At 38.9% G+C, this 14,430-nt stretch overlaps 1 protein-coding gene across 17 annotated transcripts in view; it reads left to right on the top strand.

Annotated features, from left to right (window-relative positions):
• LOC139751609 (uncharacterized) overlaps positions 1-14,430 on the top strand; it is a 430,524-nt gene that overhangs the window by 219,828 nt on the left and 196,266 nt on the right. For 2 of the 17 annotated variants that reach the window (XM_071667209.1, XM_071667211.1), the window contains exons 5-6: positions 613-1,097; positions 1,419-2,742. The exons of 10 other annotated variants lie outside the window; for them this stretch is intronic. In XM_071667209.1, the coding sequence (XP_071523310.1) occupies positions 613-1,050 (438 nt within the window). In that variant the 3' untranslated portion in view covers positions 1,051-1,097; positions 1,419-2,742. 5 more of the 17 variants (XR_011713395.1, XM_071667213.1, XM_071667228.1 and 2 more) reach the window with 5 other exon arrangements.

The following is a 14,430-nucleotide window of genomic DNA, read 5'->3' on the forward strand; positions in this document are numbered from 1 at the left end:
ATGTATGAAAAATGATTTGCTCATCATTTGATTTTTGTAGTATTGTGATCAATAATGTTCATCACTTTATTTAGCTGTGAGAATTAGATGTATGTGAGATTTAAGTGTATCATTGACTTCAAATGGGACATCATCGTTTGTTCTTCACCCAGCACAATGTGGTCGCCCTAGCCTCATTTTTGTAATATTTTTATATCATTTTGTATACAGTTCTACATTATTAAGATTTTAGAAGAGATGAAAAACCAGTATTTTGCTCAGTTTGATCAAGTTATGATCTTTATTAACGTTTTTCTACTGGTCAGTGAAATGCAGTTTTTTCCTTTTTTCCCGTATATTAGCAAGTGGCATAATGTGTTAGTGTGTACTAACCAGTATTGTTGCAGAAAGAATTTGAACCACAGCTTGCAAATATTGGTGTCACTTGAATATAAACAGGCTTGTAACTTTTATTGGTTAATGCATGGTAGCCAATCAGTACTAAGAAAGCATTATTTCCAAAAATGTTCAGTACTGTGCCTGAAAATAGCCGGTTCTCAATATCATCCTTGACAGTGTATGACAACCCCGCAGATTGTAGTGAAGAGTAATTTGGGGTGTGTCTCTTTGCAGTGGGTGTGGACAGCCGCGCACGGTGACAGAGAAGCGGGTGGTGGCATAGCTGCGCTTGCTGGCAGGGAGGCGGGTGGTTGCACAGCTGCACAAGTCAGAGGGGAGCTAGGTAGTAGCACGGGGGGATCAAGCTCTCATCTTGTCTGCTGTGTGTGTGGATATGTAGCACAGCGACGGCAGCATCTTGAGAATCATATTCGCACACACACTGGGGAAAGACCCCACCAGTGCCCACACTGTATTCACAAGTGTTCTGACTTGAGCAATCTCAAGAAGCACATTCGAATTCACAGTGGTGAAAAGCCATTTACATGCCCTCACTGTCCATTTCAGACAGGAGATAGTAGCTCACTGAAAAAGCACATAAAACGTCACTTTCCTGCAATGACGGATGTCCATGACTCCAGTAGTATAACCTCTCAGCTTGAACTTCCATAGGAAAACTGCTGCTTAACAGATTATCAGTGTTGGAATTGGGGACTTTGGTAAGATATAGTAAAACCATGTTATTTGCAATAAACATAAGATGTGTAAGCTTTTTATTGAGGATTTGGTGGTATATGATATAATCATAGACATACAGAATGTATGAATCAAATCACCATAATTTTAAACGATGTATTGTTATTGGATAGTGGAGGATATTCTTATGGATTGATTTGGGATGCAGTACCCATTCTCAGTGTTAGATTTTTGTTGTACATAGGAATCTGAATTTGAATTCGTTGCTGAACTAAATTTGTGCTGTTCGTTTGCAGTTGGTCTCAGCATATTCTCATTCTAAAGCAAGGTTGTGCTCTTTGCAGTGGGCGCGCAGCTCTTCGTGGGTATCTGGCAGTGGGCGACGTGACCCAGAAGTGCATACAGGCCTGGAAGATGTACAAATGGGCAATCAGACTGTGTATGGTGGCTCCCATGATGTACAAATGGGTCCTCAGAGGTTGCAAGTAGACCTTCAAAATGTGTATCTTGGATCTCAAAATACTCACAGATGTCCTTATTGCCCTTACACGTCTCGTCTTAGTTCCAACTTGAGACGTCATGTTCGCACACACACTGGGGAAATGCCTTATTCCTGCTCTCGGTGTGACTTTCGTTGTAAAGATGCCAGTTCTATGAAGCGGCACCAGACTACTCATACTCGACGTTCTCTCCCTCCATCACTAAGCCCTGCCAACAGTCGTGCCCAGATTTAATGTAATGTAGATCAAGTGATTTTCCACATCGTGCCAAGATTCTAACATAGTAACTATAACAAAAATATGGTATGGTCTCCTCCTCTTGCTACCATGAAATCCTTAAGCAAAGCAGTTGTATCAGATTCATCAAAGTTATACCATTGTAATGTCTATCATGCTAACTTATATATCATAGAGTTATGGTTGATGTCTGTAATATGAAGCTCTTTACATAGATTGTGCCCACAGTGAATATGACAAAGTTAAGCCATAATGTTTTGAAAAAAAATTCTTGTAGAACTAATGTTTTCATAAACGCCTGCTTTGAAAAAGTTTCATAAAGGAGCACTTTATTGAATCACTCTGTAAGTGATATAAAACTAAAAGTCCAGGCATTTGTCTGAACTAAAATGCATTGTCTAGTTTTTGTGCAGTGGTCATTTGGTTAGTATTAGGCTTTCTTGATATTTGGATATCGATTTAGCAACTTTGCATATATGGGGAAAGTAATTCATGGTTGTTAATTATCTTTTATAAGCTATTGGTCAAAACAGGCATTTCTGTAGTCATAACTGTGGGTTGTGAATATATCTTTTAACTCCAATTTCAGCTACAAGTAAATTATAATTGGTCCAGGGGTAATGAGTAATCATTATTGAGATGGTTATCCATTCTTGAGGGTTTTTGTCGTTTGAATTGATTCTGATTAATGATTGGATTAGAGTGCTTCTTCAGATTATATTATTGGTTGTTAAATAATGTTTTTTCTACACAGTTTCTTTTTTTGGATATGTGACACGTATTTTGGTTGATTAATCATTAAATGAAATCCTGGCTCCACAGCTTTGTGGGACATTGTAAGCTTAACGATGAACATTGCAAACTGATGTTATTGCCTTGTAGCCTCTGAACTGAGTGGCTGGTGTGGCGGTAGTGACATTGTTGGGTCTCTTTACAGTGGGCGGCCCCCCAGATGTACAGTGGGCGGGTGTTGGGTGGGCGACCAGTGATCTGTCCCATCTGTGGGCGCAGCGTCAGTCGCAGTGATCACCTCAAGACTCATCTACGCACCCATACAGGGGAGAAGCCATACATCTGCCCTAGTTGTCCCTACCGATCATCAGACAGCAGCAACCTACAGAAACATGTCAAGAAACATCATCAGTCACATTAACAGAAGCCCAAGAGAATATATGAGCAAAATCCATTGTGAGAAACCTGTGATTTCATATTGAAAAAAAAAAAGTACAAGCCAGAGGGAAATACACAAATGTTTACATGAATGCAAAGTGATGTTTAGATTAACTGAAACCATATATGCGCAAGTATTGTAGTTTTAAGGCAGGATGTTTACTCCAAGGAAAAGAGAATAATTGAATGCTAGTAGAGATCATCTCTGTTGTTTAGAGAATGAATAAAAAAGTAAATTTTATTTATTTTTTAACATACCCAAAACCATTGACCTTTCCTGCAACATTTATCCACACTTGCTCTTCCATCCACATAAGTCCACACACATAAGCACATGAACATACATGGTAGAGCATTCACTCTTGCGTGCACACACACACACGCGCACACACACACACACACACACACACACACACACACACACACACACACACACACACATGCGGTGTAGTGATTAGCATTACTGATCGTGAGTGAGCAAGGGTGCATATGGGTTCAATCCTGGATATGGCAGTCAGGCCACACTCATCCCAGGTGCTCATCCACCCCTCAAGGCTGGTTGATAATTGGGTTCTTGGCTTAGACTAGGTTGTGTGTGTGTATGTGTCAAAATAGCAAAAGAAAAAAAAAAATCTTCATTGAATCTGGGCAGCCATTCAGCAGTAAATACATATTTGAGATATAATTGATAATACAGAACTGGAAAGACGTAATAGTAAGTAGTTCACTCAGCTTACGGTCAAGATAGTGTGGGTGTGTATATACACATAGGAGTAAAAGACATGTTAGATACATACAAGTTTAAGAGATGGAACAACACCAGTGTAAAACTCTGTCCATGTAACACACAAATTGTAATGAAATATAGTAACCACACACACACAAACACACACACACACACACACCTTGTGGTTTAGTTGTTAGTTTTACTCACCACGTGTCCCAGCATGAATTTAGATCCTGGGTACAACAGGCAGCCCACACCCAACATGGATCATCATCATCCTCTTAGGGCTGGTTGATAAAAGTGTACGCTGCTTAGGTTGGAGGGTGTGTGTTTATGTGTGTCTATATACATGCATAGGAGTTGGAGTAAAGACATGATACTTATACATATAAGGCAACACAGGTGTAAAACTCTCACTGTAAGACACCAAAAATAACATACACGCTTGGGTGTACAGAAATTCAAAAAGTTGATTTAGAAAATTAAAGAGATAGGGATCTCATGTGAGTGAAACATCTTTCCTGTACTCTACAACATGGTTTTAGAAAATTTAAGAGATTGGGATCCCATGTGAGTGAAACATCTTTCCTGTACTGTACAGCAGGGTAACAACACATACATATGATATGTATTCTTACTAAAACCAAGTTTATGTACATCAAAAAGGGTGAATTAATCTTAACTTTTTAGTGTTAGGGATATTTGATTTTAGTCAAAGTATGATCAGTTTATAACAAACTGTTCATTAGTTTCTGAGAACTGACAGCTTCCACAATAATTTTTTTGTTTTTCTTACAAAATGTTTCATAGATATAGTAATTCATTATGTGAAATTTCTGTCAAAGGGAGAATCTTTATTTAACATCTCTGGATAAAGCTTAATAATCCAAAAGTACAGATGTGCAAGCATTTCAGTCTATGTCTATTCTCAGTTCACATTTCTTTTTAGATTTTTCAAGTCTGCTAAATAGCCATTGGAAATTTTGAAATCATATGAGATTTACATAATTATGAAGGATACATTACCTTGAACAAATGATTTTTGATAATGCTTTAGTAGTATCTAAGCATAGGTGAACTGTTCGTACAAAGTAACATTGATGTCTCGTACCAGAATGTGCAAAACAGTAACTGAGATTATGCTGCTTTTAGTGAAAAAGTCATCTGAAGTAGAAATACATTCATGACTATTTTTTTTACATTGTTTTGGCTTTTGGTAGAATTTGGCAAAGTTACTGATAGATGATAAAGTGGTTAACTAGAAGTCCGTGAATGATAATTGTTTTTTTTTTTTGAGGGCCCTAGAGTGTGAACATAACCATATTTTGTAGTTGTAGTGGTTACTGAGTGATTTCTGTCAAAGATTGTGAGGGATATTTTTGATTGGCATTTAGTGTTTCATTTGTGGTGTATATGAAGGATATGGCTGGTAGTGTGGATAGAGTTGGAGACTAAACACTGTTTTGTATCTAGGTATGAAAGATCACTTGTGCAAGTCTTGATGAGATGAGCTACAAATTTTTAGCCAGTGATAAAGACAGGGAATGAATATGAGTGTAAATAAAAGGAAATATATTATGAGTGTAAATAAAATTAAATATATTGTTTTAGTGATGGAGGAATTTTCACTGTTTCTGTTGTATTTGTGTATTTGTTTAGAAATTGAGAAGATTGAAGCATAGATATGGATGTTTAGTTGGACAGATAGCTGCATTCATTTAAAATAAGTAGTGAATATATGAGTGTCAGTATGCAATGGAGTGTAATGCTGTGAGTGAAAGAAGTAGAATCTGCTAGAAAATAGCAGTGAGTGGAAGGCAGAGAGTATACATTGTTCAGAAATGGAGAACAATGAAGCATGAATATGGATGTTTAGTTTGATAAATTGCTGCATTCTTTTAAGATAAGTAGTGAATATGAAAGTGCCCGCATGCAAAGATGGAATGCAATGCTGTGAATGAATGAAGCAGAATCTGCCAGAAAATAGCAGTGATTGGAAAGAAGAGTGTATACATTGTGAAGCCCAGAACAGAAAAGTTAAAAGGATGATGTACTTGAAAAAAGAAAACCAAATAAGGAACTTCAGAGAAAAATTAGTAAGAATCTTTAGAAAAGAAAAGCTTTTCTGGTAGGAGGTAGATTAAAATAGAAGAATGTATTGAACATCTGGGAGAATGTTAGTGACAAAGGATGAAGGTTTTAAGAGATTTGAGGTAGTATTTTTAGGCAGGTCAGAAATGGTGAAACAGATTTGTCTTTTGGCACTGTAGAATTACAGGTATTATTAAGAACAGGTTGGAAATGATGAGAGATTTGTCTCTTTGTGCAGTAGGATTAGAGGGAAGGAGGGAGAGGAATAGACAAATGGGAGAGCAGGACATTTTAAAGGAAGAAATGAGAATAGATAAGAAAGCTCATATAAAGAATGGAAAACCTGAGGGTGTATTTGGAGAGGTGAGTGATGTGATTGAAGTGAAATTACCCTGAAGAGGAAGTTGGAAATTTTATAGAAGTGCAGAGTGGTCATTTGCTTAATGATTGGATGAAGCTAGTTTATGTTCCACTGGATAAAAGAAGAAGGGAAGTAAAGTGATTGTAAGACCTTAAGAGGAATAAATCTCTGTAGCATGGGTAGCATGGTTGACAATGTGTATGGTACGATAGTGTCATGAGAATTATTGAACCTCTTGTTGATGAAAAACAAGATGGGTTTAGGTCCTAAAGTGGAAGAGGGTGCAGGTATGTAGACCCAGACCTGGTTTTTGCAGTTAGACAAGTTTGAGTGAAAATTCCATTTAAGAATAAGGCATTTGAAGTATTTCTGGATGTAGAAAAGGTGTATAAGGTGAGTTGTTAAGAGTGTTTACGATGAAAGTTACACAAATGTGAGAATGATTGGTGGTATGATCAAGTGGTTCCCTACTTACATTTGGAAATAACATCCTATTGGCATGGCAGGCATGGAAACTTTCTCAAGTACTACCTCTGAAATCCAAAGATGTTATATGCACAAAAAGAAAGAACATTTTAAACGTCAGGGGCCCAGGACTCTTCATCACCTCGCCTTTTATTATCAAAAACAGTATGCAATGCAACGTAGAGAAGTTTAAGAATGTACTGGACAATTACCTACTAAGCGTACCAGACCAACCATGCTTTGGGGGTTGTGAGGGTCTAAGGGGTATGGCTTCCAACAGCTTGGTCAACCAACAACCCAGTCCAACATCATGGTCCCATCCCAGGTAGTGGGAGTGAAAACCCTTGGAAAACATTTATCAGAAATTCACCTGTTTTGAAGTCAGTATGACAGTGTGTCAGGGTTGTGTGATGTCACCATGGATGAGTCACTCAATTAGACGAGATCCAAGTTAGAGTGAATGTTGCCTCAGTTGCTGTATGCAGATGGTAATGTGTTAAGTGAATCAGAGGAAAAATAGAATAAAATGACAGGCCATTCTTCAATGTATTTAGGGGGAGGATGCTAAAAGTTCATATAAGTAAAGTAAGATGCTAGTGTTTGAAAGAGAGGAAATCAGTGTGTTATGCAATATTGGGAAGAGCTGGTGTTTGTCACTGAGTTCAGAAGTTTAGGAATAAAGTTCAGTATGGATGGTAGTGAAGAAGTTGAAGTTGAAAGTAGTCATGCATTGAAAACTCTGGTGAACTGGACAAATTAAAGTGCAAAAGTGTAAGGAGCTTGCATGTTGGAGTTTGTGTCCCAACTCTGATGTGTGGATGTGAAGCTCAAGTGTAAATAGCTCAAAATAGGTAAGAAAAAGAGCAAAAGGGATGATGGATAACTTAGATGATGATGATGGAATTGTGTGGATAGATGTATGGTTATAGAGAATGAAGATGTGATAAGGATGTGTTTTGTGAAGAAATTGTCAGAGTCTTGGCCTTGTAGAAATTATGATAGATAAAAGGTTGGTTAGATAAAAAGTTGGTCAAAAAGATATACATTAGTACTGTAGAAGGTAGAAGGAGTAGAGGTAGACCATGGAAGAGATGGATGGTTGTAATGAAAGTTGATTAGGAATTGGGTTATTTCATGTAAAGATGTGAAAGGAATGATTGGGGTCCAGATGAAGTGGAGGCATTTTATGTATGAAGGTCATGTGAATAAAGATGTTGGTCTCACTTCGTGAATCGTACATAGCATGCAAAGTGAAAAAGTAAGAAGTGCATGTGGAAGTCCATATTTCATTGAGTGCACAGAGCATTGGTTGAGGATTTAAGTGAGTGAGTTTCAGATCCCCAAGTCCACCTTTTGAAAGCTTGAAATAGTGGTATTGATGGTAAATAGATAGATATATAGATAGGTAGTTAGGTAGATAGAATGCTCTTGAAAATGAGAGTAAGGGCTGTTCATGGGATAGAAAAACTTAAGTGAACATGATGTATAATGGTCAAACTGCACCATCCTCATTGGAGGTTGGAATATCTCGTTATGTGCATCCATTTATATCTTGAAAGTTCTTTAACCATATTGATAACTTGTGTATTTATGGCTTATATTCATGTTTAACATATGTTGCCCAAAATTATAAGGATCTTTTTAATGTTTTTAGGCTAGAGCAATTATTGGTACAGTGAAAGGCATATCGAACTGTTTGCTATGAGCTCCCATCTGAAGCAGACGAGATGGAGTGAGAATTGATTTTATCAGAATGAAATGTATAATAGAGAAATGATTGTTTGTACAGTTGAAGGTTTGGATACATGGAAAGAATGAATGTAGGTATGATTGCCAAAGAGTGAACTTAAGGTTGGTGAAGAGGAATAGAAAAACCAAGAGTATGGTAGGATCTTTCGAAGGAGGTTCTTAAATTTCTTGATGCTTCTGAGAAAGGATGTTTTTGAAGGAAAGGAAAAAATAGTTTCTTTCATGAAATGAAGGAACATCATTCAGAGATAAGAAAACAAGTGAGAAACAATTGAAATAAGACATCATTTGTCTCCTGGAGAAATGACAATCTATGGTTGGGTAATATCGCTGAGGTTACTCTAAGCACTGCACAGTTAGGTGTTGACATGTCTAACTGACACCACCTTGTTTATTTAGTGTTTTGAAATGCTTGATTTTTTTTTTGCTTTCAAATAGATTATCACATGGGTCACTAAACTCCTTATCACAGAGGAAATACTGCTCGATGTTGTCTGTACTTAACATTCTGCTCTAACATCCTTCTGATATCGTAGCTGAAGGGTACCTGAAGGACTCATGCAATTGTGTATGAGGAGCAGCGGCCTTTCTCTGTCTGTTCTTGGCACTGCTTCGCTAACTTGGAAAACGGAGATCAAGTATGAAAAGAAATCTAGAATCCTGTTGTTGTTTCGAAGACAGCCACTTGTTTTCAATGTAATGTGCCACATTCTGGGCTGTGGTAGTCTTGGTGTAAGATTAGAGATATTATCTAGTGTTTCTTTCTGCATGAAATTCTATGCATTATACAGTGATGCATGACCTCCACTTTATAAAGGTACAAGAACTCTATAGAACAACCATTAATGTGGCATGCATAAGTTCCTTACCTTTTATTGGATGCAACATTGGTATCATAACAGATCCTTACCTTTACTTCAAATTATGCAACCATAGCATCATGATAGATTCCTACCTTTACTTTATATTGGATGCTACCATGACATCATAATAGATTCTTACCTTTACTTCCTATTGGATGCAGTTGTGGTATCATAATAGATCCATACTTTTGCTGCATATTGGATACTACTGTAGCATCATAATAGAGTGTGTTTGAGAGAGTAGAAGAGGGTCTGTTTAAATGGTTTGGACACATGTAGAGAATGAGTGAGGAAAGATTGACCAAGATGATATATGCGTCAGAGGTGGAGGGAACAAGGAGATGTGGGAGACCAAATTGGAGGTGGAAGGATGGAGTGAAATAGATTTTGAGCTATCAGGGCCTGAACTTACATGAGTGTGGAAGGCGTGCAAGGAATAAAGTGAATTGGAACAGTGTGGTATACTGAGGTGGACTTGCTGTCAATTAATTGAACCAGGGCATGTGAAGCGTCTGGGGTAAACCATGGAAAGTTTTGTGGAGCCTGGATGTGGAAAGGGAGCTGTGGTTTCAGTGCATTATACATGACAGCTAGAGACTGAGCGTATACGAATGTGGCCTTTGTTGTCTTTTCCCAGCACTACCTCACGCACATATGGGGGGAGGTGGATGTCATTTCATGTGTGGCAGGGTGGCGATGGGAATGAATAAGGGCAGCAAGTATGAGTTATGTACATGTGTATATATGTATATGTCTCTGTATGTATATATATATGTATACGTTGAAATGTATAGGTATGTATATGTGTGTGTGTGGACTTGTATGTATATACATACTTATTTGGGTGGGTTGGGCCATTCTTTCGTCTGTTTCCTTGCATTACCTTGCTAACACGGGGGACAGCGACAAATTATAATGAAATGATATAGATGAAATACGTTGAAATATATATGTATGTATATGTGCGTGCGTGGGTATTTATGTATATATGTTTGTATGTTGGTGGGTTGGGCCATTCCTCGTCTGTTTCCTTGCACTTTCATGTGTGGCAGGGTGGCGACAGGAATGGATGAAAGCAGCAAGTATGAATATGTACTTGTGTGTATATGTATATGTATGTGTATGTATACGTTGAAATGTAAATGTATGTAAATGTGTGTGCGTGGGCGTTTATGTATATACATGTATATGTGGGTGGGTTGGGCCATTCCTTGTCTGTTTCTTTGCATTACCTTGCTAACACAGGAGATGGCGATTACGTAAGATAGATAAATAAAACTTTTGCTTCATATTGGATACAACTATGGCATAATTATGTATCCTTACTTTTACTTCCAATTGAGTACTTCTTTGGCATCATAAGTGATCCTTACCTGTACTTCATATTGGATGCTACTGTGGCATCACAATAAGTCCATACCATTGCATGTTTGATGTCATTGTGGTGTTATGAAAGAAGATAAGTTGCCAGAAATTGAGGCATCAATATTATGGATCCAGATTTAGTAATGGTGATGGTGTAAGGTTCCTATTTCACATGGGCTAAGCTTGCATAGTATGTCACATGGGCAGAGCTTGCATAATTTCCTGCTAACTGCTGTAGAGTGAGCTTTGATCTTTCAATTATAATCCCTAAATCATATGGAAAATGTCATTATTTATTTATTATTCTTAAATATTTCACTTCTGTAGGCTTTGAATTGAGTCATAAACTAATAATGACTGTCACTTGGATGGGCAGAGCTTACATAGAGGAGCTTCGATTTCCCACCAACTCCTCCTGCATGGACATAAGTATTTCGCTCCAAAAAATTGCATGGAAGGTAACTTTATTTTTTTTTGTAAAGATCTCTGCATAAGGCTTTTAGCTAGCTTTTAAATATTTAGATATTTAAGAAAATAATGGAAAATAAGGCAGGAAAGATGGAGTGAGCCAGCGAAGAAACAAAAGTTTAACTTTTTTTATAGTTATTTTTTCTTCATACTTGTTTGCCATTTTCCATGGAGCAGAGGAAGAATGTCCTTACCTGGTCACATCCTCTCTCTAGCTGTCAATTGTAATGCACCAAAACTAACACTTTCTGTCCATGGCTAGACCCTACGCACCTTTCTTTGGTTCCCTTCAGACTACTTCATATGTCCTGGTTCAGGTCAGTGACATCATGTTGTTTCCTTGTATACCATATTGCTCCAGGTTGCTCTATCCCATATATGCATCACATCCACTCCTCACATCCTCCTGCATGTTTAAACCCAGTCCCTCAAAGCATCTTTTACTTCATCCTCCTGTCTTGTCTAAGGTCTCTCCACTCTCATTGTTACCTCCACTTACAAATATACCTTCTTAATCAACCTCCCCTCACTCATCCTTTCTATATACGTAAACTATTGCTGTACACCCTAATCTGCTCTTTCATCCATGCTCTTCTTGCCCTGTCATTTCTTACTCAGTTGTACTTACTTGCATCACATATCATTCTTTTGTGTTATTCTCCCATAGATTCTTGAGAGCAATTATCTGATCCTTGATATTTTTTCCATTCTTGAAGCTACATTGTTACTCTCCAATATGATGCTCTGTGCATGCCACCACTCTCATTCACCATTGCCCCAAACAGTTTAACAGGTATACTCAACAAAACAAGAATTTGTGTAATTCAAACATTCACAGTTGTACCCTTTCCCTTTTACAGTGTTACTGTACAGGCATAGTGCCAGTCCTCAGGCACCTCACCTTGAGCCGTAGATACACTGAAAATCCTAAATGACCTGTCAACAATGTTGTCAATGTCACCCCCTTTCTTAAGAAGTTCAACTGCAACCCCATCCACTCATCATACTACACAAACCACTTACCGTGACACTCACACTTAATGTACCTCCATGCCCCATACACCCCACATTTACTAGTCCTTTAAAATATTCATTTTATCTCCCTCTACACCTCTTCTCTAACTTAGCCAATAATATACACTACTTTCACATTTGTTCTTCACTGTTCTCTTCATCAAGTCCTAACATAACTCCTAAACTAATACTTATCTAGATAATCTCTAACTTGTAACTGATTTGTAATTTGTGTAAATATATACTATATGTTGGGGAGGTGAATGCAAGAGTTTTGGAGAGAGGGGCAAGTGTGCAGTCTGTTGTGGATGAGAGAGCTTGGGAAGTGAGTCAGTTGTTGTTCGCTGATGATACAGCGCTGGTGGCTGATTCATGTGAGAAACTGCAGAAGCTGGTGACTGAGTTTGGTAAAGTGTGTGAAAGAAGAAAGTTAAGAGTAAATGTGAATAAGAGCAAGGTTATTAGGTACAGTAGGGTTGAGGGTCAAGTCAATTGGGAGGTAAGTTTGAATGGAGAAAAGCTGGAGGAAGTGAAGTGTTTTAGATATCTGGGAGTGGATCTGGCAGCGGATGGAACCATGGAAGCGGAAGTGAATCATAGGGTGGGGGAGGGGGCGAAAATTCTGGGAGCCTTGAAGAATGTTTGGAAGTCGAGAACATTATCTCGGAAAGCAAAAATGGGTATGTTTGAAGGAATAGTGGTTCCAACAATGTTGTATGGTTGCGAGGTGTGGGCTATGGATAGAGTTGTGCGCAGGAGGGTGGATGTGCTGGAAATGAGATGTTTGAGGACAATATGTGGTGTGAGGTGGTTTGATTGAGTAAGTAATGTAAGGGTGAGAGAGATGTGTGGAAATAAAAAGAGTGTGGTTGAGAGAGCAGAAGAGGGTGTTTAGAAGTGGTTTGGTCACATGGAGAGAATGAGTGAGGAAAGATTGACCAAGAGGATATATGTGTCAGAGGTGGAGGGAACGAGGAGAAGTGGGAGACCAAATTGGAGGTGGAAAGATGGAGTGAAAACGATTTTGAGTGATCGGGGCCTGAACATGCAGGAGGGTGAAAGGCGTGCAAGGAATTGAGTGAATTGGAACGATGTGGTATACCGGGGTCGACGTGCTGTCAATGGATTGAACCAGGGCATGTGAAACGTCTGGGGTAAACCATGCAAAGTGTTTGGGGCCTGGATGTGGAAAGGGAGCTGTGGTTTCGGTGCATTATTACATGACAGCTAGAGACTGAGTGTGAACGAATGGGGCCTTTGGTGTTTTTCCTAGCGCTACCTCGCACACATGAGGGGGGAGGGGTTTGTTATTCCATGTGTGGCGAGGTGGCGATGGGAACAAATAAAGGCAGACAGTATGAATTATGTACATGTGTATATATGTATATGTCTGTGTGTGTATATATATGTGTACATTGAGATGTATCGGTATGTATATTGTGCATGGGTGGACATGTATGTATATACATGTGTATGTGGGCGGGTTGGGCCATTCTTTCGTCTGTTTCCTTGCGCTACCTCGCTAACGCGGGAGACAGCGACAAAGCAAAATAAATAAATAAATAAATATACTATAACCATGGAAGCGGAAGTGAATCATAGGGTGGGGGAGGGGGCGAAAATCCTGGGAGCCTTGAAGAATGTGTGGAAGTCGAGAACATTATCACCGAAAGCAAAAATGGGTATGTTTGAAGGGATAGTAGTTCCAACAATGTTGTATGGTTGCGAGGCGTGGGCTATGGATAGAGTTGTGCGCAGGAGGGTGGATGTGCTGGAAATGAGATGTTTGAGGACAATATGTGGTGTGAGGTGGTTTGATCGAGTAAGTAATGTAAGGGTAAGAGAGATGTGTGGAAATAAAAAGAGCGTGGTTGAGAGAGCAGAAGAGGGTGTTTTGAAATAGTTTGGGCACATGGAGAGAATGAGTGAGGAAAGATTGACCAAGAGGATATATGTGTCGGAGGTGGAGGGAACAAGGAGAAGTGGGAGACCAAATTGGAGGTGGAAAGATGAAGTGAAAAAGATTTTGAGTGATCGGGGCCTAAACATGCAGGAGGGTGAAAGGTGGGCAAGGAACAGAGTGAATTGGATCAATGTGGTATACCGGGATCGACGTGCTGTCAATGGATTGAATAAGGGCATGTGAAGCATCTGGGGTAAACCATGGAAAGTTCTGTGGGGACTGCATGTGGAAAGGGAGCTGTGGTTTGGGCATTATTGCATGACAGCTAGAGACTGAGTGTAAACGAATGGGGCCTTTGTTGTCTTTTCCTAGCGCTACCTCACACACATGAGGGGGGAGGGGGATGTTATTCCATGGGAATGAATAAAGGCAGACAGTGTGAA

This window comes from Panulirus ornatus, chromosome 11 (assembly GCF_036320965.1).
Source record: "Panulirus ornatus isolate Po-2019 chromosome 11, ASM3632096v1, whole genome shotgun sequence".
NCBI classification, from domain to species: domain Eukaryota; kingdom Metazoa; phylum Arthropoda; class Malacostraca; order Decapoda; family Palinuridae; genus Panulirus; species Panulirus ornatus.